The sequence below is a fragment of the Epinephelus lanceolatus genome, chromosome 1 (genome assembly GCF_041903045.1).
Source record: "Epinephelus lanceolatus isolate andai-2023 chromosome 1, ASM4190304v1, whole genome shotgun sequence".
Classification (NCBI taxonomy): Eukaryota; Metazoa; Chordata; class Actinopteri; order Perciformes; family Serranidae; genus Epinephelus; species Epinephelus lanceolatus.
The window spans coordinates 2,817,178-2,841,894 of NC_135734.1; the positions used below are offsets into that span (position 1 = coordinate 2,817,178).

The following is a 24,717-nucleotide window of genomic DNA, read 5'->3' on the forward strand; positions in this document are numbered from 1 at the left end:
TTATTTTATTTTTGGTGCATTAACATTAAGGTAATGTCTAACAAGCGAAATGTCATTCCCTCCCTTATTATCATGCATAATCTTAGCATGTGGTGCAGGCAGAGTTGGGGTCATATGAAACCTTGAAACCTTGGAAACAGATAGTGACAGGAACTCACAACTGCATCCACAGTTAGAGAGAGAGTCTGAAGATGCAGAGGCAGTTTGTCTGCTCCTGACAGTGCAGATACGGCAGGCTCTGACAACCTCACCAAGCTGAGCCTCCAAAGTATTTAGAGAGAGTCAACCGTGAGATGTTAGCATGGATAGACAAACAAAGGCAGTGAACCAGAAAAGAGAAATGGAGAAGCTTTTCCACAAGAGATTTGAGATCAGCTGTAGCTGGTCATTTAGTTGGTGATACTGTTTGAAGAATTCAAGCCTGTGCACACTGTATAAGCCTAGACCAGCAGGGTAATGTGTTTTTCTTTCCACAAATCTGTCTTTTGGTCATTAAATGAATGGGGATATTTGAATTTGAGAGCAAGTAAACGTTCACTTTTATCTGCTGTTTCCCACTAAAAAGCAAGAGTAGAATTGTGCTGTGTCTTTGTTGTGATCTGATCATCCTCTTTTTTGCAGGGGTCAATCATTAGCAGTCCTCACATGCGGCGAAGACCCCCCTCCAGCCGAGACTGCCCGTCCCGCCACAGTGGCCAGTCCCTGCCCAACTCCTCTTCACTGCTAGGATCTTTGTTTGGTACCAGGCGGGTGAAGTCCCCAAGCCCCACCCCGCAGCCCCTGCACCCCACCCTCATCGCCCACACCCCCCACCCTGCCAACCTGCAGCACACAGCCCGGGCGGAGACTGACGCGTCGGCCTCCATGCACCCTCATCATGCTCAGTTCTGCCACATGACCCAGAACCCCCCGCCTTACCATCACCACCACCACTACCACCCTCCGGCCAACTTGCAGCACCCTCCACACCAGTACCACCCACCCCCTTCTCACGGCCAGCAGCCAGCCTACCCACCTCACCCTCACACACAGCACAGCCACGGAAGCCACTTGGCACACTCCTCCCACCCTGCTCTCGGCCCCCACCACCATGGCCCGCCACCGGCACCCTCCCAGGCACCTAGCAGCACCAAGCCCAAGCACAGCGGCATTAGTACGGTAGTCTGAGGTGCACGGGAGCTTTCTGGGCTCTCTGACTGAACTTTGATTTTGCTCCAAGGCTCTCAGCTGAAGAGACGGTTGCACTGTGCATCATAGGTCTGGGCATGTAAAGCTAGACGAGATCCTGTGCCTCCGTCAGCATTTTTTGTTACACTCATCACAGGGGCAGTATATTTAATATAAACATATTTCCTTTCTAGTTACCCCTTTCATTTCATTTCAGGTCATAGGTCATGTCTGCCTGCTCCAGGAGCAACAGACAGCAACACACGAGAGCATGCACAAAGACCACAACTACTGTTTCTCCTCAGTAAATTAAAGGTTCTGTATGTAACTTTCAGAAAATCCTCCTTTAATCCTCAATAATGACATGAGTGGCTGTTGAGTGAACTGCAGTCAGCAATCTCTTGATCAAACTCGCACTCCTTAGGCACAAGCGAGCGCCTGTGCATCAGCCAAAACAACGACATGACATACGCAATACTGGGAATGATTGACTGCCATCATGTTGATAGACTGCTGGAAAACAAATTACAATCATTATATTTTAATAACATTACGATTTGTATTGTTCCTATATATTTTTTTATTGGCACCATAATACCTGCTAGCTTGCTGTCTGCAAATAACTTTATCAGCTGACGATACAGAGCAACAATCAAGAGATCCATGCCCCATAGCTAAGTTCAAGCTCTCTGGCTAACCCTAGCTTACGTTATAGTTAGCTCGTTGTCTGCCCCTGCCTTGCATTGCTCTCTTGGCTAGTAAGCAATGCTCGGTTATACACCTTTGCTTTATACCATTGCACCATTTATTCTTTGCTAAATCAACACTGTCATAATATTGAAGTTAGTATCATGGGTCATGTTAGCTGGTGAATTAATTTGGCAAGCTAGGGAACTAACATATCCACTCAGATATATTTTGCTAGCAAAAACGTAAGCATGCAAGCTGAGATTACCTAGATAGTTGTAACTAAGCTATAAGTTTAAGTTTAGTTTAAGTTTATTCACTTTATTAATCCCCCTGAGGGGAAATTCAATGTTTTCACTCTTGCTTGTCAATTACACACAGGTCTGAAAGACACACACATGCACAAACAGGACTTATACATGCACAAAGTGGAGAGATCTCAGAGTGAGGGGGCTGCCCTTTGGTCAGGCGCCCCGAGCAGTTGCATGGATCTGTCATTGGTTGCTTCGTAATGTTGCTGATAAAAGCAATTTACAAACAGCAAGCTAGCCAGTTTGGCATCCACATCTGATCAGATATTATCCACTCAAGACAGCATTTTGTTACTTTAGCTAACTGGCAATTTGTCCACATTAACAAGCAAGCTAAAGTTAGCTAACATTAACCAGCACAAGCCAAAACATCACAATATATTTTACATGTCAGTGTTCCATCTAGGATTTTTACAGCTTCGGGAATCAGGGGGCACTGAATTTAATCAATTTACCATTTATAAGACCACAAATGAGAATCAGCCAGCTAGCACATCCTGGTGTCCCTTCGACCCCTGTCGCTAGGACACTACTTTACTGGGAAGAGAGCAACAGCTCCACAGATGGATCACTGAACCAACTCTAATTCAGCCAATGTACTCCAGCGCCAGGGGTAATGGTGAGCTGGTGGCTGGGTCTAATGTGTAACAGCAGCAACAGAAAGTAGCAGAAAGTTGGAGCTGTCTGGAATCAGACCCTGTCACTCAGTTTAGGTCTGGCTGGATTTAAGTAGCTAGTTAAAGTCTGTCTCCAGGCCGCCGCTGCCAAAGTTACACAATGGAAACACAGTATGTGTGGATTTTTTGTTGTGGTGTGTGCCAGTTGTATTTTAGCAGACTTCTTAGCTAACGTACGCTAACATTAGATTTACTGTTAGCGCTGTGAAGGAGCTGAAGACAGGCAAGGCACTTGGTAACATGCATTAACATCATGTCCTTTGAATTTTTACTGCCCTGAGTCCTTTACATAGACATTAGTCCACAGGCTCTCATCAGCAAACAAAGAAGTTGGGGAATGTCTCAGTTTTTATGTAACGATCCGTTCACCCATTGGCAATAAAATGATAAATACCTGTAAAAAGTAACATACAGTACCTTTAAAGGAACATGATTAAATATTTTGCTTATTAGTATTTTACAGAAGAAGTAAACAGTAGTGAGGGGGGTTTGGCTGAACAAGACAGACAGACAGACATAAATGATCATCCTCAGCAGTACAGTAGCTGTACAGGTATGTAGCAATAGCTCAGTGCACTGTGATATCTCTGTTAGCAGTGATAAATGTGCCAATTATGAAGCATTTGCTAATTTAGTCTCAGAAATTGCTTTATGTAGCTTATATTGTGCATAGTATTTTGTAAAATAACAATTTCAACTGTTATTATTATAATTATTATTATTACAGAACAAATGGCATCAATTAAAACTCTCAGTATTATATTGGCACATAAGTGGCATAGTTTTACTGTTAAGAAACCAATCAAAGCTTGTAATAGTAGCCTAAGGCAATTCAGTAAGCTGGAATACTTATATGTTTATATGGTTGCCTTTGAGTTAGAACTCTGTTCAGATTGTTGAATGCCAGTACAGACGTGCACACCGGCCTGCCAAGTTTCATCCACTGCAGTCATCTTCGGTTCGAAGTCGCCTCTCCCGCTCTGGAAAAAAGGCAGCCAAAGTGAGCTGCTGAGCAAGCAGATTCATCTGAGTGTCTGCCCTTCAGTACTAGCTGCTTGTCTGCCATCATCTTATTTTTTTTAACTATTTTTTAAAAGTCCAATAAACAAAATGAAATGTGATATGCTGCACTGCAACCTGGTGGGATTCTTCAAGTCCGTTCTGCAGGAGAAGGTTTTCCAAGTTTTTAATGGAAACTGAGAGAGTCTGTGTGAACTGTGTAGCAGGGAAAACAGCACCATGACTGTTTAAGTGTCTCCCCTGATGTGGAAGCTCTCAGCTGGCTGAGTGTGCCCTGTCCCCCTTTGTTTTTTTTTTTGTGCGTCTCATGAGCAGTGAGCACGTGGTGCAGTGCTGTTTACTCACTTGATCTGACTTTTCAGAGCCACACGGACACCACAGTACAGAAATCAGTAATTATCATTCTGTGATGGTGATAGTACTCATATACGTCATTCACCACAAATGGCAGTTTTATATCAATCATCTGTCTGACATATTATGGGAAAGCTGGTCGTACCTCCCAGCCATCCTGTGCACAGTATCTGCGGTGTGTGCAAAGCAGAGGCAGGGGGCTTGTGTGATGGTGTATAGTTTCTGTTGAAAGTGGTAGACACAGCACTTGTTCTTCTACTTAGTTGATATCAATGGCAGAAGTTAGTCTGTATCTCCTTAAAGACTTTGAGATGGATTGTTTTTTAACTTGTTTGTGCAATTTGTATTAACTTTTTTGTCTAAGACTAACTTCAGTGTGGTGGTTGTTCCATTTTCTTTAGTTCTGTTAGTGTTGTCTTTTTTCCTCCAGCGTCCTTTGTCATTTCTTCCTCAATGTTTCTGTGAAGTGCAACTATCCACATGGATTTGAAGGGACTGGACCTTCCACACTGATAAAGAGTGTCAACCAAAATAATTGCATGTAACAATGTGTTTCATGGCTATTTTCTAACTATTATGTATTCCTAAACTATATCAGTGTTACAACTGACAGTTGTTAAAAATGAATGGTAGAATAGTTTTGAATTCTTCAATTACAGCTAACTTAAGTCAGCTATGTATTTGTGTCACTCCAGAGGATAACCAAATCTGTATCTTTTCCTGATCCACATAGAGTAGTTTACTGGATCTTTAGTGTACAACAGTGGCTAAAGCAGTGAGAGGAAAGGTAGAGGCAGCGTGACAAAATATGTACTCTGTCATCTGGAAATCAGAGTGATAATAGTGATATCATCTGTCTCTGTCAGTGGCTCACACTGTTGTTAAGTGATAGTCAGTACATTATTATTCTTAAATACTTGTTTCCTCAAGGTTTAAGTTATCAAGGTACCACTTAATATAAAGTAACCTTTACAGAGGTTTTATACATTGTAACTAATTGATTATTTAATAAAGCCAATTCATTGTTATATGCATTAATGGTTAATAAGTAATTTGTTGATGCTTTATACATCAGCAATAAGTCTTTCATAAGAACAACTTTTGAGTTGGCATGTTCTAGAAAAATCTCCTAGGCTGGTGTTTATCCTCCAGCAAATGTTAGTAAGTCACATTTGTTGGTCCACTAATCGACAGTAGGTGGCAGTAACACCCAGAGTAGCATAGCAGTGTGCTGGCAAAAGTAATGAAGGAAAAGACGGCAAACCAAGCTTCTGGGAAGTGCACTGGACTTTGACATATATATCTGCAGACACATTCCATTTGTAGCATACACAATACACCCCTACAAAACCGCGCCCACCACTAGTACAAAACAAAACCACCAACACAACAGCTATCTGAACCCTGCTACAATGCTACACCATAGTGAATAAGACGAAATGTCGTAATAATTCACTTTATAATTTGTAATACATTAAGATATGATTCACTTTGTAAGTACTGAGATGTAACCCTTCCCATTACCCTTATCCTAATCTTAACTGCCTCACTTTTAACATATTACTTCATAGCTAATGCCAGCTAATTGCTAACTAAGCATTTAGCATATATAACAAGATGTAGCCTTCCCATTACCCTGACCCTAACCTTAAGCATCTCTCTTTTAACGTAATACTTCACAGCTAACTAATCACTAACTTAGCATTAGCATAAGTAACAAGATGTAGCCTACCCATTACCCTTACCCTAACCTCAACCACCTCTCTTTTAACGTAATACTTTACAGCTAGCTATTGCTACCTTAGCAGTTTCACTGGGACTTCTGCTTTCAGGTCAAGGAGCGAAGGGTGCTGATTGTGGGCTGAAAGGTATAATGGTTATGTCGCTAGAAGGCTGGTCATGTAGCTGCTCCAGCTGCACTTGTACCTCTCAGACTTTGAAACCAATCTGACATAGTGGCCAAACCCTGTAATTCCAGGGTCCATCACGTGATGCCATTGCACCCAAAAAACTTTTCCGCGTAGACTTACATTGGGAAAGAGATGTCTGTAAACCAGTGGATACATTTTTTTGAGTGTCTCAACACTCGTAAACTTACTCACTATCGGGATTTGATCCATACGGTCTCATAACATTTTAAAAGTCTGGAAGAGCTGCAAGATTAAATCATTTTATCCCCATTTAAGTTAGCAGAGGGCTAAACCAGAGGCTAGCCGTTTGGCCAGCAGAAGCTAGCTGCTCAGCTGGCAAAGTTGTTAGTGCCCTTGTTCTGTGGGCCCAATGACACAAAAGACTGGGGTAATTTTACACCCAGGAGGTCAAAGTTTTTTTAGCCACAGGGGCCACTGAGAAACTTTCATAAGAGTGATGGGGACCCCACCTGCAACACTGTACCCAGTACTTTTAATGCATCTATGCTGCACACTAGCAAACATCAATGTAAATATTGCACAATTTAACAAAGAAATCAGCTCTATGAATGTTTATTAAGGAAGAATGTGCACTCAGTGTGCCTATTTGACCTTAAGGATACACATAATAAACTTTGGTGAGACACACCCAAATTTGTTGCATATAATATTACTTTTATTCATTGCCAAGAAAACTCCAGGGCAGCCTTAAGTGATTAGTCTTCATATTTAACCAGACCTAGCTGAAAAAGACAATGCGGGTGACATGCCAGGCCGAGTTTCCCAGTGTGTTTTAAAGCATAGCCACACAACACATGCACATTAAGAAAACACCCCCAAATTCAGAAAACACATTCACTGATTTCGCAACACATACCCTGCAAATCCTCACAACACAAGCAAATGAGATAACGCGATGCAAATGCTCACAACACAGGCAAGAAGCTGAACGCTCCGCAAAAACGAAAACACACACCAAATTGAAGACCACAACGGAAATGTTTCCAGGGGGACCGTAATCAGTGACATACTTACTGGTTGTTGACATTTCCAGACTTTCTTCAAGTCCGGTCCGAGCATCTAAGTTGTTTTTGGGCATCCACGTTTCCCTCACTTGCATCTCTTCCTTGTAGGACACGGGGGAGAGATGCGAGGATGAGACATGAGTAGAGAAGAAACGAGGAGATATATCTGTCGAGAAATGAGTCATCTTTTCCTCTGAAGCGTCACATGAAGCGACGTCCATTTCTAATGACGGCGGCAGCTGATCAGTTATCACATGATGTTATAGAAACATATATAATGATAAAGATACAGATACAGTTATCAGTAACAGAGCAGCAGTGTTTTCTCTCTGTCTAACAATCACCTGCACATGAACAACAACCTGCGTTCTGTATTTATAATCTGACCTGTGTCCTGCTCAGTCACAGAATGTCTTTCTATGATTTATTCATTATTTGCTGCTGTATTTATTGATATTCTGATTGTTAGTTCATTATTTAATAACCCAGAACATGATCATGGTGTCTTTAAACACTGGAAATAATTTATTAGGCCAAATGTTTCAGAGAAAATTAAAATTCTGTAACTCATCAACCTGACGCTCAGGAATGATCAGCCTCAGTGTGACTGAATGGAAAAGGCAATCACTGATGTAAAAGTGTTTCCTGTTGACAGACAGGCTCTCTGACAGACAGGCTCTCTGACAGACAGACTCTCTGACAGACAGACTCTTTGATTGTATCTATAATTAAAGTTGATGAGGGAAATAACAGATCGTGAAGAGAACACTCTTTCTAATAAATGAAGAGTCGTTTGTTTCCTTTTCTTGTTCAGATTTTTAACTCGATGGTGAATTAGAAAACAAATAAAATATAAAACGTGGCAGTGATACATTTGAGTTGAATCTGTTATCTGTCTTCACTCTGTATGAAACTCCAGTGATGTAGGGATGTATCAGATCAGTCTGATCAGCTACAGCGCTGCGCTGTCCAATCAATAACTGATATCCAATAAGGGGGTGTATCGGTTGGTAAACGGCTGCACTCACTTCCCCCTCCTCTGAAAGCCTGCTCTCTCCTTGACTCCTCTGAGTGCATTTAACGAATTGAGACGTTGTACAAGATGGTGAGTCTCAAATCAATTTCCGGGTCAAGTGACCGAGGATTGAGGACGGAGGAGTTGAGGAGGGATATTGGGATGAAACCATCGGCGCCCAAAAGCAGGTCCGTGAGTGATTACGGTCCAACATTTCCGTTGTCGCCTTCAAGTTGGCGTGTGTTTTCGTTTTTGCGGAGCGTTCAGCTTCTTGCCTGTGTTGTGTGCATTTCCATCCCGTTATATTATTTGCTTGTGTTGTGAGGATTTGCAGTGTTTTCTTATTTGCTTGTGTTGTGAGGATTTGCAGCTTATGTATTGCGAAATTGATGAATGTGTTTTCTGAATTTGGGGGTGTTTTCTTAATGTGCGTGTGTTGTGTGAATTTGCGTGTGTTGTGGAATTTGCGTGTGTTGTGACATCTCTTGGCCACCGTAGAAATAGACCATCTCCACTAAACAACATACGGAATTTATTCAGTATTAACAAACCATTAACCTTCTGGAAAAAGAGCACAGATAATGTTCCTCACAATGAATGCCATATATTCATTGGCGCTGGCTGTTGTTTAGGCCACCCTGTAACCACTTTGTTCACTAGACAAGTTTGCTGGAGGAGGATAAACTCCTACCAAAGAGGTTTTACACAACCTGGCAATCCAAATGTTCTATAGCTTATTGCTGAGTTTTTATTATATTATATTAAGTTTTTATTAACCATTAATGAAGCCATTAGTTTCCACCTATGAACCCTCTATAAAGGGTGCCTGATTAGACAGTAGTACTGTTAAAATATCTGTCATGATCCACAACACATTTTGCAGGCTTTATGTACTGTAGGCTACTCTACAATCTAACATTTTACTGATCTGTCAAATATACAGCATTTAATCCAGCAAAGTTTAGGTTGTATAGAGTCAGAAAAGTGCCAATATTGCATGGTTATTACAATTTAAATCAGTTACAAAATCAATTGGGGGCCAAATTTAATCGACCCAGCACAACCTTACAGTTGACCAATCATAACTCTGTCCTCAGACCAAAGTCTGATTACTAACTGGGATCATGATGGAAACACCAGCCAAGAAGAAACCTAGCTTTATTAGATATTGGTGGTTTCATAACCCACCAGGTCCTTCAGACGTCTGATCAAAAAACCTGTCCAGATTCTGTGTGAGGTGGTTTGTTGCATGCCATTGATGCCTATCGTTTCTTTTTCTTTTCTTTTCTCTCTTTTGTTGTGTTGTGCATAACTAAGTCCCTACCTTTCAATGTAGCTTTTATTTCTCTAAATTATGCTTGTTTACATTTAGATGATATCTGGCTGCTAGTGTGTCTTTTCATTTACAATTAGAGTATGTCATTATACTCTGCATTTCACCTCTATTTCCATTGTATAGTATAAAGACATGGCAGTATACTGCTGAGTGTAAATAGCAAATCCATCTGTGGGAATCTAATGTCATTTGATGAAGAGGCTCTGAAACAGAGTGAACCTTTTAAGTATGGGTGGATAGTAATGAGAAAACATGTAAATAGTCTGTAAATTACAATTATCATTATTATTATTGTTAATAATAATAATATTATTATTACTACTACTCCTCAATATCTGCATTACATTGAAGATGCATTTCTGCTCCCCTCTGATATTTACATAATCATCAACTGCTTCTCTCTGCCTCCAACAGGACTGAATTATCATAGGATCTAGAGATGAACAGCCAACTGTTACACAGTTAACACGGCTTCTAACATACTTCCTGAGATGCTCCTATTCTCTCACACTCACAGCCCACTTTTGAAGTCAAAGGGAAGGGAGGAGTGCTCTTATTTTATTATGCATTCTGTTTCTAAGTAGACACACTGCTATTGATGTAAAACTAGTACTGTGACGATGTTGAGAACGCATAATAAAACAATATATTGTAAAAACTGAGCTGTGTGTCCCTACTTTCCCAAAGAGTGATATTTCTTGGTCTTACTGGAATGACTGGGTATGTCTAAGAACCACATTTTCTATGGGGTTTCTACCAAGAAATTGTTTAACAGTTCAAGGACCACTGGTACATTTTTCTAAATGGTCCTAGAGTCTAGAATCATAGGATTGCAGTTTACATAAAAACTCTTAAGCTGAAAACACACAGTGCAGCGCAGCACATCAAGTACCGCCCCAGGACTCATCACACTGCAGCTTGTCAACAGACAACCACACAAAGTTATTACTACTTTTACTGAAAGACCTGTACCTCTTCCACCTTTACATTATCTTCAAATCATGTGTGAAAACCTACTAATTATAGTTGATTTCTCACCTGAAGAGTCGATCTCAAGAGCTGTGACTCGCCAGGAAGTAGGCCTATCTTTTTGCCATGATTGTGGGTCGTTTAGCTCGGAATCTTTCTCAGCCTCAACGAGTCTCTCCTCACCCAGTCTTCATAACACACAAGACACAGCAACAGCTAAAGAGTTTATGCATCACTGGTGAGGAGAGAAGTTGAGCTGCCATTGGAAGAATGACAAAGAACTGCTATGAGCAGGGACGTTGCTAGGAGTTGAAAAACAATTGGAAACAATTCTTTACCTGGGGGTTCGGGGGTTTCTCCCCTGGGAAAATTTTGAATAATTCCACGTGATTTTAACATATTTTGACAAAGAATGAGCACTCGTCTTCTATTATTGGGTTGCCCAAATTGTTGGTTAAAAATCTACCCGACAGTCCCCCAACTGGGGGACTTTGAGAACGACTTTGCAAACAGTGTGAAACAACGCACTAATCATGAAGAATGTGCTGCACATCAAATTAAACAGCAGAACCTGGGCTACAAGGCTGTATAAACCCAAACAACAACTAAATAAATAATAACAAATCAAACTCCATGCCCACTCGTTATATTTTGGGCTGTACGGGACGCCACGTTATTCAACAGTGACCGCATTCAGCAGCCGGCAACTCCCCTACAACTGTATTCTGCTGACTCTGATTGGCTTACAGTGCTGTCAATCTCTGGTTGGTGGGTATAGCGCCATTCTATTGGCTCTAACAAATCGAACGAAGTGTCAGTCACTCAAATCAACCAATCCGTTGCGGAGATACGCTTAGAACATGGCACTCTTAAATACTTGATTCTGATTGGTCAATCAACAAAATTCTGGGTGTTTATTTCTTGAGGTATCTTTTTTTTTTTTTTTTTTTTTTTTTACTTTATTTAACAAAATCATGTACAAACAACATGGCTTACATCATTTTTACATTTCAAAGGAGCAGGTGCATAGGAAGAATGCAAAAGAGAAAATCTATGAGAAAATAAAATATCCATGAAATAAATAAAATAAAATAAAAAGTTAGCTAGGGCTTTTGTCGTAAATCATATTTTTCAAATGAACTGAAAAGTTTCATTGCATTTTTACCTTTCATTATGTCAAGGGCTTTGGTGAAGGAAAGAAACTCGTTATGAAACACATTAAATCTAGGTTTCACATTCATACATACATTTGTGTATGTAAAATTTTCCAAGGATTAGTATATTGTTTACTAGAAAGTCCCATTCATTATTGTCCATAACAACACCATAAATAATGTCCTTCTGAGAAAAGAGTTCGAGTCGGATCTTTGTGTGCAGCCAGTCATGTATATCAGTCTAGAATGCTTCAAAAAGCATACATTAAAAAAATAAATGATCAGAGGTTTCAATATCATCACAAAATACACATTTATTTGTTTCAAAATCAAATCTCTGTCGTAATAGTTCACCAGACGGATACACACCATTTAAAATTTTTAAATGGATTTCTGTTGCTTTTGGATTTATGGGAAATTTTAAGTATTTAGAGCGCAAAGAATATATAATATCTTTGGAGAAACTTTGTTTGATGGAGTTTTGAAAAGACAATAAAGGGTGTGTGATGTCATCAAACATCTTTCTAATTGTTTTATTGGGAATTTTAATACTCTCAAAGTCATAGCTTCCAACTAGGAGATGTGGAAAATTAGGAGTGATGTGCGTCGAGTTTGAAACAATCCCTTGAATTAAATTTAAACAGAGGCGGTCCTGGCTAGTTTTACGCCCTGGGCGAACCATCCCTGCCACAAAGAGAGAAATGTGAATGGCTCGTTTCTCCTCTGACACGCCACATACCTGTGTGCCGCCACAGCCTGGTTGTCCAGGTACTACTGGGCAGTCATGACACCAACGAAAGAGGAAATTACTGGACCTGGAGTCGGACTTCTCTGTTGCCGGTAAGCCGTTATCTTGCGCCGCAGAGCACTATAAGCCTCCGCCGTATTCCTGTCTGTGACCCCCGTTCAACCCACAACCGCCAGGATTCGTCTTTCCTTTCTGCTGCTGGTTGAAACGTGATAATAAGGGCACCCACTTCACTAACTTGACGTGATAATGAGGGGTAGTCTAGAAAACTGGCGAGTTTTGGGGTTTTTTTTGTTTGTTTTGGAGGGCGCTCGTGCGTCCTCACATAGACCGCGCCCTGGGCGGTCGCCCACATTGCCCATAGCAAAAACCGTCCCAGAATTTAAAGTAGGATTAGGGATGGCTTTCATTATGGATGCAAAGGAATTCTGATTGACAACTAGATCATATTTAAGGCAAAAATTTTCATATGTCATCACACACCCATCATCGTCAACCAAATGAATTAAAGACCAAATACCTTTATCCATCCAGTCCTTGTTATACAATGACTTGTTTTTAACTGTAATGTATCTATTGTTCCATATCATCATAGCATGTTGTGCGGGGTGAAATTATGATTGTACAAATAGTTTCCAATATAAAAGGACTTGCTGGTGAAACAGGGATAATTTAATGGGGAAGTTTCTGAATATTGAAATCACATTTTAATAAAAAATCTATGCCTCCAAGTTTCTTGAAGATTTCTCTGGGGATATGATACCAGAAGCTCTTATTGTTATGTAACGATTTTAACCAGTTAATTTTCAGTGTTCCATTGATAAAATCAAAATCAATAGCCTGTAGGCCCCCATCTTTGTATTCTTTGGTCATCTCTGTTCTCTTAATATAGTGCATCTTTTTCTTCCAGATATAATCAAAATTAATTTGGTTGACCTTCTTAATGGCTCTGTTAGGGATGGCCAAAGAATACGCTGGATAGATACATCTCGATATGCTTTCCATCTTAGTAAGAAAGATTCGACCTAGTAAACTGATGTCTCTCAATAACCAGGAGTTAAGTTTAGTTTGACATTGAGTTATTACACTCCACACATTCATATTTTCTCTTTCAGTTGGGTTTTTAGATATATGTATTCCTAAGTATTTATTTTATAGGAATGTTGTATGCTTCTGTTAAATCACTATGATGAATTGGCATTAACTCACATCTGTTCAAATTAAGTTTAAGCCCCGAGACACTGGAAAATATATTAATCGCTTGTATTATCTTGGGGACCTCAGTTAGGTGTTTCATAAAGATGGTCATATCATCTGCAAGCTGGCTAATGACAACAGGTATCCCAATAACGTTTAAAGGAGCAATGTCTGAATTTTTAATAAAAATAGAAAGCATTTCTGTAGCAGTTACAAAGAGAAATGGAGAGATAGGGCAGCCTTGTTTGACCCCACGTTTGATAGCAAATCTTGGTGATGTACCTCTTGGTAACGAAATAGAGCTATTTGCATTATCATAAAGAGACTCTATAGTGGCTCGAAATTTATTCCCAAAGCCTAAAAGTTTTAAGCACTGAAAAATAAAGGGATGCTCAACTGAGTCAAAGGCTTTATAAAAGTCAGGAAACAAAATAAAGCCATCATCTTCTATTAAATGATTATAATCTAGGAGATCAATCACCAAACAGATGTTGTGAATGGATCTATCTTTCATAAATCCAGATTGGGAGTCACTTATAATTTTGTCTAGGTTACTCTTTAATCTGTTGGCATAAACAAAGATTACAATCTTATAATCAATGTTCAATAATGTGATAGGTCTAAGATTATCCAATATTTTGGAGTCTTTACCCGGTTTGGGGATTAAGGTAATTATACCTTGTTTCATAGTGGGAGGAAATGACAGATTATCAGTTGCTTCCTTCAACATGAGAACAAAAGGATTTTTTAATAGGTCCAAAAGTGTCGGTAGAAATTAGATGTAAGCTTGACAGGGTCAGTTCATAGGATGTTGCATGTTGTGTGTGTTCTGTGTTTTAGTTACGTTTATGAAATATTACATGTTGTGTTACTTTGTTTATTTTACTGTGTTCATTATGTTTATGAAATGCTGTGTTACCTTGTTTGTAGTATTTTGATTATTTCAGTTAGAGTTTATGTTGAACTGCATGCAGAGTTTTCATTTTCAAACTGACACTGAACTGCACACGGACTCGCCCCCGGCAGCAATCAGCGCAACGAGCCACAGGTGGTGGCGAGCGCAGGTGACATTCCTTAAGCAGCAGGAAAGCAGCGTGGAAGGGAGAGAAAGAAGGCAGAGGACTTCAGCGAAGGGCCAGACGGTGAGAGGAGACCGCCACCACCACAGGAGAACAACCACACGCCTGAAGCGCAGCCTTTGTCCGTTGGGCCTTGCAACTCCAGCCTGGGTGAATAGCGGGACGCTATTCCCCAGGCAAAACGTGAGCGTTGTTTTGTTTGCACGTGTTGAGCGGCGGACACAGAAGGCCGGCTGCGGGGCCAGGCAGGTGTGGGTCGGAGGAATATTGGTGCTGGTGTGTTGGCGGGAGACTGGCGACTGTGTTTTGGTGTACCTCCCAACAGATCCAGTAATGGACCGTGGGGGTGGACAGTAGGAAGCCACGTGGTGTAGCTGAGGGGTGTTATCACAATGCACCCCTCTTGCAGCTAAGTACCCTTTCTGCCTATTTCAAACCATTTCAATCAGGATTGTTGAACAATTTTAGTTGACTAGCCTACTTATCCCGGGATTTTTTCTCTCTCTTATGTGTCTCCAACCGCCGAGTGACTGATTGCCCGTCGCCACCTTCAAGGTCTGGGATCTGCCACCTTCAAGTTAGAGTGGGACCAGTACACAGGACGGTTGGACTGCCGGGAGAGACTTTGGGCTGGGGTTTTTATTTTACTTTATCACTTTTTTTATAATAAATCTTGTATTTAACTTTTATTTGGATTTGTGGTTTTTAACTCTGCTCAACCCTGATTGTAAATAAGAACCTGTGATGCCTTTTTAAAATTAGAGTCCTAGGTTCTTTTAACCTAGGTGGCGTTGTCGGTTTTATATCTATCTAAATTTTAAAGCTCCTTCAACCTTGCCACATAAGGCCATCACAGCCGGGAGATTTATTTAAAGACAAGCTGTCTACAGCTTTGTCCAGCTCAAAAATAGTAATATCAGCTTCACATAACTTTACAAACTCCATCTCAGGGAATAAGGTCTTTGATTTGGTTGAAAAGAGTCTGAATCAGTTACAGAAAAGGTAGACGAGTTTTTAGTCATGATTGATTCTGGGCTGGACCAATTACAGCCGAGGGCCGATGCCCCCTCCCACTTGGGCCTCGGCTGCCAGTCAATCAATCATACAGAGAGAGAGGAGAGACAAAATTGAGAAGAAACTCAAAGGAGGTGCGGAAAAAATAAGAGAAAAAGAGACAAGCCCTTTAGGAAGATGCTGCCAAATGTGTTAAAATAACAGATGTTTGCTGGCTATGGCGGAGCTTCTTCAGCGGCAGCATCAGTGAGCGCACCCGCACTGGCATCCAAAGCAGCCGCAGCAGGTAATGAGGTGAAGGGGAGGCAGGAGGAGGAGACCCGCGGCCGCCGCATTATATGACGACGGCACAGGCGGTGCGACTGGAGGGGAATTTGAGCTTCAGGTAAGAAGTGATGAACTGCAGTCTACCTGGGTCAGATATGAATCAAGTTTGGTTGATAGTTTATTTTCGTTGTGCTTGCTAACTCTTAACACAGCATAGTTATGTGTAGGCCATTTAACAATTTAGCTGGCTGTTGAGCAGCATGACGGGGTTTCTCTACTGCTGGGCTGTTTCTATGATGTTATACTAGTGATGGTGATCTTAGTGCTTCAGTAACTTTATTTTATTCATTTAGTTAAGTATAGTCTTTATTAGTTAGGTAGTAAAATATTTCAATGTCTATTAATTGATATAAGTGCACTATGCAGTAATTCTTTACTCAGAAACAGCTAAAGCTCAACAGAGCAAAAATGTTCATGTAAAACCAAATGATTAGGCTAGTATTCATCATAAACCCGCTACACTTGCAGATATAATTTAAATTGAATCAAATTAGGATTTGCCAGGAGATGTGATGCTGCTCATTAACATAAAAGTGGCTTGGAGTTGAAAGTAACTACTTAAATGTATTTGTCTTTTATACATAAATATCCTCTTTATTCTAGATAAGTTGTGTTTTTATCTTATTGTTTTTTTACTGACATGTAACAGCAAACTCTTGTGGACAATAATTACCTGTATTTTGCTTTTATTGTGGGCATGTTTCCATTCAATTTAAAATATCCCTTCACTTTTTAAAGGTTGCCATGTTTAAGGAAGTATTATGTGTTGCTGTGCTGTTTATTGATGTGGTGAGTACATAGTCTATGAAAATATTACTGAATCTGTCATTTATTCATTTTAATATTCATCAATGATCATGTCTCACCTCTATTCCTCACTGTCCAATTTTCAGGATCCCATCATACGTTCATTGTTCAGGAGGTTCACTAGACCAAGCAGCCTTTTGGGTTCCTCTAAGTAAGTACTGTATAGAATAATGGGACTGGGAGGATGGTGTAGGTTTAAATTTATTAGACAAGTACATATACACCAACAAGACAGTGTACAAGCGGTGTCACAAGAAAGTTTGTTTTCATTCATAGGCTTCATTGTCTTTCCATCAATACCTGGTGGGCCGGACTAGGCTCAAAATGCCCGGGCCGATTTTTTGTCCCAATCCAGCCCTGGTCTCATCTGTTTTGGAAATGTCATTTCTCTAGTAAATTATGGAAAGATGTTGTTAAATTTATAAATGACATGGTTTACAAGGACTTTGTATTATTGTATGAGCATGTTTTATTTGTTTTTTACCCCAATGATAGGAAATTGCATGAAAAAGCGTATTTGATAAATCTACTGATCATTCTAACCAAATTTCATATACACAAGTGCAAATTTTTAGATAGAAGACCCCTGTTCACTGTTTTTACAAAGAGTTTGAACAGTACTTAGAATCTATTAAATCCTCTACCAATAATAAGGCCTTACAAACAATTAATGTCTGTGTCAAACTTAAAATCTGTATTTGATTACAGTTTATGTGGTAATGGATTGTGAGATGATTTTGATCTGATGCTTGGACTGACTGCTGGACTTTGGTCTGAATATGCCTTGAATACTTGTTTTTCCTTTTATTTTCTATTTTATTTCTTTCTTTTTAAATCTTTTCTGTGTCATGACCCCCTGGCTTATTTCATTTTGTTGAATGCACTCTGAAATTGCACGATGGCTACTGTGTGCATTTGTAAATGATGTGCAACATGATCAATAAAAACTGTTAAATCAAAAAAAAAAAAAAAAAAAAGTTTGAGATATATATCTCAAAAGTGATCCTTCTTTTAAGCTAATCAAGTAAAGTAACTGTCCTGATCTGGTCCTAATGCCAAATTAAGCTAACGCTATGTCATACAACTTAAAGAAAAAAAGGTTAACATTTATAAAATATTACTTATAAAATTATGATGCTTTCTCAAACAGCTATGTTGGTGTATGTGTTATTCCAAATTGTCAACTATCTGTTTCATGGCACCAACGTGACATGACGTTAGTAGTTAACTTGTGGCCTGAATTGTAACTACAAATTATGTGGAACTGCGTTTTTCTGACACACTTATTGTGTGTAATTTCCCAAAAAACACAGATAGGAGACGGGCATGGGTAGCAGCAGTGAGGAGAAAGGACTTTGTCCGGAGGACTGGGCAGACTCCTAAAAATAATACTAGCTACTGTACACTGTATGTTTTGTAAATATGACCTAATAGAGAATGTGAAGGTGACGTCACGCACGTTGCATTGTGGGGCGTCAGCGCCATCTTTAGAGGAACGCGGGTGTAAACAAAGCAGTGAAGGGGAATACGAACATGAAGCAAAGGAGATGGAGAAGGGCAAAGAAAATGACAGAGGACCCTACTGCGACAAACTCAAATTAAACGCGAGGCAAAGGTACATAGAGAAGCTGCAAATGCTTAACAATGTCGATCCCTACGATATAACGGCCACAGGGCTGGACTGGGACAAAAAATCGGCCCGGGCATTTTGAGCCTAGTCCGGCCCACCAGGTATTGATGGAAAGACAATGAAGCCTATGAATGAAAACAAACTTTCTTGTGACACCGCTTGTACACTGTCTTGTTGGTGTATATGTACTTGTCTAATAAATTTAAACCTACACCATCCTCCCAGTCCCATTATTCTATACAGTACTTACTTAGAGGAACCCAAAAGGCTGCTTGGTCTAGTGAACCTCCTGAACAATGAACGTATGATGGGATCCTGAAAATTGGACAGTGAGGAATAGAGGTGAGACATGATCATTGATGAATATTAAAATGAATAAATGACAGATTCAGTAATATTTTCATAGACTATGTACTCACCACATCAATAAACAGCACAGCAACACATAATACTTCCTCAAACATGGCAACCTTTAAAAAGTGAAGGGATATTTTAAATTGAATGGAAACATGCCCACAATAAAAACAAAATACAGGTAATTATTGTCCACAAGAGTTTGCTGTTACATGTCAATAAAAAAACAATAAGATAAAAACACAACATATCTAGAATAAAGAGGATATTTATGTATAAAAGACAAATACATTTAAGTAGTTATTTTCAACTCCAAGCCACTTTTATGTTAATGAGCAGCATCACATCTCCTGGCAAATCCTAATTTGATTCAATTTAAATTATATCTGCAAGTGTAGCGGGTTTATGATGAATACTAGCCTAATCATTTGGTTTTACATGAACATTTTTGCTCTGTTGAGCTTTAGCTGTTTCTGAATAAAGAATTACTGCATAGTGCACTTATATCAATTAATAGACATTGAAATATTTTACTACCTAACTAATAAAGACTATAACTAACTAAATGAATAAAATAAAGTTACTGAAGCACTAAGATCACCATCACTAGTATAACATCATAGAAACAGCCCAGCAGTAGAGAAACCCCGTCATGCTGCTCAACAGCCAGCTAAATTGTTAAATGGCCTACTCATAACTATGCTGTGTTAAGAGTTAGCAAGCACAACGAAAATAAACTATCAACCAAACTTGATTCATATCTGACCCAGGTAGACTGCAGTTCATCACTTCTTACCTGAAGCTCAAATTCCCCTCCAGTCGCACCGCCTGTGCTGTCGTCATATAATGCCGCGGCCGCGGGTCTCCTCCTCCTGCCTCCCCTTCGCCTCATCCACCTGCTGACGGCCACCACCGCCATCATTACCTGCTACGGCTGCTTTGGATGCCAGTGCGGGTGCGGTCACTGATGTTGCCGCTGAAGAAGCTCCGCCATAGCCAGCAAACATCTGTGTTATTTTAACACATTTGGCAGCATCTTCCTAAAGGGCTTGTCTCTTTTTCTCTCTTATTTTTTCCGCACCTCCTTTGAGTTTCTTCTCAATTTTGTCAATCTCCTCTCTCTCTGTATGATTGACTGACTGGCAGCCAAGGCCCAAGTGGGAGGGGGCGTCGGTACTCGGCTGTAATTGGTCCAGCCCAGAATCAATCATGACTAATGGGCCGATCTACCAGTTTTGTGTACCAATAGGTATCATGACATGACAAAAAAAAAAAAAAAAAAAGGCCCGGCCCAAAATTACCATCGGCACACCGGGCAAATGCCCGGTATGCCCGATGGCCAGTCCAGCCCTGGATGAGACACAGTTTCTGGATGGACTGCACACAGAGAACAATTTATATTTAGATCTGGTTTAAACTTTTTGAGAAAATGTTTAACTGGATACATTTTGTGCAAAATTTTAAAAGAAATCTCCTTAATCTTATTGGTAATTAAATATTTATGGGGCAATGCCCACACTTTAAGCCAGGGAATGTTACTGACAAAATTACTCCAATAAGTAATGACATAAGGTTTTGTAACAATTTCATTCTGAAATAGAGACCGAATGGCTTTGTTATTATTCTTACGCGTTGTTGAAAAACACACTTTACCACATGGAGTATCATCAAGATTAACTAAAGAGACATCAATTGGGAATGAGCCTCTGCATAGAGTCACTGAGCCATGTGGGATAGCCCCCATTACCAGAGCAAATTCCTTCACTGTGACAGGGAAATCATAATATGTAGTAAATTCATCATGACTCATAAGACTACCTTCAGTGTTAATCAGCTGACTTACCAAAAAAATATTTTTGTCAAACCAGTTCTTTAGAAAAATACTCTTCTTTTTACGCAGAATGTCTCCGTTATTCCATATATAATAATGCTGTGGTGAGAAGTTATGCTTGTAGATTAAGTTCCGTGCCAGTAAAACCTGCTTGTGAAAATTGGACAGTTTAACAGCTATCTTGTTTATCTTATACCTGCAAACTAAAAGGAACGGGAGACCTCCAATTTGGTCAAAAACAAATTTGGGGATAAAGTTCCACATGGAGGATTCATTTTTCAGAAAATGTTTTAACCAGTTGATCTTAAACACATTATTCAATGTGGAGAAATCCAGAAAGTCAAGGCCACCATTTTTACAAGAATTAACAACAACAGATTTTCTGATATAATGAACACGGTTCTTCCACAAAAACTTAAACAGCATTTGATCAATTCTCTTGGCAGTTCTATTATAAAGATATAGCAAGGATGCAACATAAATAAGTCGTGAAATACCTTCAGCTTTTGATAGGAGGACACGACCTTTTAAGGACAAGTCTCGTAACCAACGATTGAATTTGCCTTCAGCCTTTTAATCATTGGATTAAAATTGAGATCACCTCTTTCTTGATGGTTTTTGGTTACAACAATACCTAGATAGTTTACCATTTCCTTGACAGGGATACTATTAATAGAGGATACAGCACACTCTTTTAACGCAAACAATTCACATTTCTTTAAATTCATACAAAGTCCTGAGGCTTTTGAAAATATTTCAGTACACTTAATCGCTGTATCTACCTGTAGAGAGTTTTTCAAAAATAAAGCCATATCATCTGCCAGTTGGCTTAATAAGATGTTCCTACCCGCAACAGATATACCTTCTAGGTCACTTGATTTTATATAGTGACAAAAAACTTGTGCAACATTGAGAAAGAGATAAACAGATACCGGGCAGCCCTGCCGTATTCCACGTTCAAGACAAAATCTTTGAGTGGTACCACCTGTTAACTTCACAGAGCTGTTTCCTTTTGCATAGAGGGTTTTAAAAGCGTTGCAAAAATATGTACCAAAACCAAATTTCTCAAGGCAATAAAAAATGAAGGGATGCTCAACAGTATCAAAGGCCTTGTAAAAATCGAGAAAAAGTATAAAACTATTCTCAGTTATCAGATTAGAGTAATCAATAAGATCAAAGACCAGCCTTATGTTGTTAGAAATGTGCCTGTTACTCATAAATCCTGATTGATTATCGTCTATGATTGTGTCTAAGACTTTTTTACACCTCATGGCAAATACAATGGCAAAAAGTTTGTAATCGTTGTTGAGTAGACTAATAGGTCTCCAGTTATCAATCAAAAGAACATCTTTTTTTGGTTTAGGTATAAGACAGATGACACCTTGTGTCATGCTCCTGGGAAGTGTAGAATTAGTAATACTCTGAAAAAACTTTATGTAGGAATGGTGCAAGCAACTCCGAAAATGACTAAAATTCAGCGTTGATTCCATCGTTACCAGGTGACTTGTTAACTTTTAAATGTTTTATGGCATCTACAACTTCTTGTAAAGTGACTGGGGAGTCACACATCAACTTATCTTCAGGGCTAATTGTATTCAATCCATCCAAATGCCTAGAAAATGCAGACATATTATCTACACTGAACTTAGATTTGTATAATGAAGAATAGTAATTATAACAGAACTTAGAAATGTCCTTCCTGTTATCAGTAACAGTTCCCTCAACATTCAGCTGGAGGATAGAATTGTACTTTGCTTGTGACTTTTCTAAATTAAAAAAATAGGCAGACATCTGCTCGCCATGCTCCAACCACCTTTGTCTGGACCTTATGAAGGCACCCTCCACTTTTATTTTGTACATGTCATCTAATTTACCTTGTAATTCAGCCAACTTTAATCTCTCTTTTTCAGATAGATTTTCTGGAGAGACATTAGCAAGGGCTGTAATTTCGGAGACAACTTTCTCTTCTAAGGCTCTCCTAGATTTAACTAAAATGCTGCCATATTTCCTCAAATATTTTCCAATCTCAAATTTGAGTAGCTCCCAGTTGATACCAAAATTCCCTTCCCTTTGAGCTTTGTCCCAGTAGAGAGTAATTAGCCTTTTAAGCTCCAGTTTAACACAACTATGACTCAGTAGAGAACTATTCATTTTCCAGTAAGAGAAATTTTTCAAACAACCCCCACCAGGCAAAAAATTAACATTAATAGTAATAGCTCTGTGATCAGTTAACGGTGTTGATAAAATATCAACTGTAATACTGTTTTTGTCTAAGGATTTTGAAACAAGCCAGAAATCTAAGCGCGACTGTCTGGAGCCATCTTTATTACTCCAGGTGTAAATCTTGCCATCTGGAAATTTCTCCCTCCATATATCAGTCAAATCAAACTTGCTCATTAAAAACTTTAAAGTTGAATTTAAATTTGAGTGATGACCTGGAGGCCACCTATCGTTAACCTCATCCATAATGACATTAAAATCTCCTCCTATCAAAAAGTATGCATCAGGAAATTTCGACAACCAATGTGTAAGCCTGCCCTCTAAAGAATCAAGTAGCTGATCATTGTCCTGCTTAGAATTGAAGCCGTGGATATTGCCAACAATTAAAACTATGTTGTTAACCTTTAAAACCAAACAAACAAAGTGGCCAGTAGCATCACAGTCTGAGTGCAAAATATCTCCTCTAAAACTATTTCTTAAACAAGATACCCCTGCCGAATGTTCAGTACCATGGGATAGCCAAATATCATTTCCCCATTGTGATCTCCAGAAATTACAGTCGTTTACGAGTGAGTGTGTCTCGTGAAAAAATACAAAATCAGTTTTCTGCTGCTTGGTAAATAAAAATAAAGCCTTTCGTTTTACAATTTTTCTTAACCCCCTGGCGTAGAAAAGACATGAACAAGAATTTTTTTTTTTTTTTTTTAAATGTACAAGAGTAGCTTATATATATAAGCTTAACCTGTTTTAGCTGTATATAGAAAAAAACTTAACTCTAGGTAAATAGGTCTGTAGGAAGTGCAGCACCATTTGTTATCAAAATATGTGAAAAGAAATTTCACTTTGAAAAAATGTCAGATGTATCAAGTAAATCTTCCAAAGGAAATAAAGACCCCTTGTTGCTTTAACAAAGCAAAATATACATGAACTAAAGTGACTGGGCCTAATATTAACTAAAGGCCACATAAGTGGTGTATTTACACCCATAACGAGTCATAAACAACAACATTGACCCGCAAAAATTATCATTCTAACATACCAGATAAGTGGTTATGATAATCAGCACAAGTCAGTTAAGGATAATCTCGCCTTCTCCTTCTATGAAAGCTCTGGCTCCAGCGAAAAACGCTGTCTTCCCCGTGGCTCGAGCCCTCTGAACCTCCGGCCACAGCCTCTGCCTCCTCTCTCGGTCTCCTCTGGAGAAGTCCTCCTTGAACTGCAAGCCTCGCTCCTTCAGATAGGAAGAGTTTTTCGGCGCCTTCCATACCGCATCCCTGCAGACGCGCGAGGTTAACTGGAGTATGATGCCCCTGGGTCTGGTGTCCTCATCTGAGTGGCACTTCTTCCCCAGGCGATGAACAGTGTCGATGGCGTCCACGAGCCTGTCTTTCATGGCAGGAAGGATAGCTTGGCACGTTTTGGTAACTTCAAGGCGGACGCTCTCCTGCTGGACGGACTCGGGGACCCCCATTAGCTTTAGGTTCCAGCGCCTTGTGTAGGTCTCAAGCTCATCCATTCTCCTCTGCATGAGCTTAACTGGCTGCTCTAGTTATCTTTGCGGTAACATGTATATGTATGTGTATATGTATGTGTATGTATGTATATACATATATACACACACACACACACACACACACACATATATATATATATATATATATATATATATATATATATATATATATATATATATACATACATATTAAATTGATATTAAAACACTTTAAAACTTACACCTCAGGAGTTCTTACCTGTCGGGATCCTTCGAGAAACGGTGGAAGGCCAGGTGCAGGGTGTTCCACCGATAGTTGTTGCAGTTAATTGCACTACACTGTTTTCTTTTACTTTTTTTCCTCCTCTCTCCTTGACATCTTGCATGTTGTCT

The 24,717-nt window shown here is 39.5% G+C and overlaps 1 protein-coding gene across 5 annotated transcripts in view; it reads left to right on the forward strand.

Moving 5' to 3' along the window:
* Positions 1-7,689, forward strand: part of iqsec1b (IQ motif and Sec7 domain ArfGEF 1b) — a 258,339-nt gene extending 250,650 nt beyond the window's left edge. For 4 of the 5 annotated variants that reach the window (XM_033633758.2, XM_033633759.2, XM_033633757.2 and 1 more), the window contains exon 14: positions 622-7,689. In XM_033633758.2, coding sequence (XP_033489649.2) covers positions 622-1,167 — 546 coding nt within the window. In that variant the 3' untranslated portion in view covers positions 1,168-7,689. The remainder of the gene's footprint in view (positions 1-621) is intronic. The other variant, XM_033633761.2, reaches the window with a different exon arrangement.
* Positions 7,690-24,717: the final 17,028 nt, after the last annotated feature.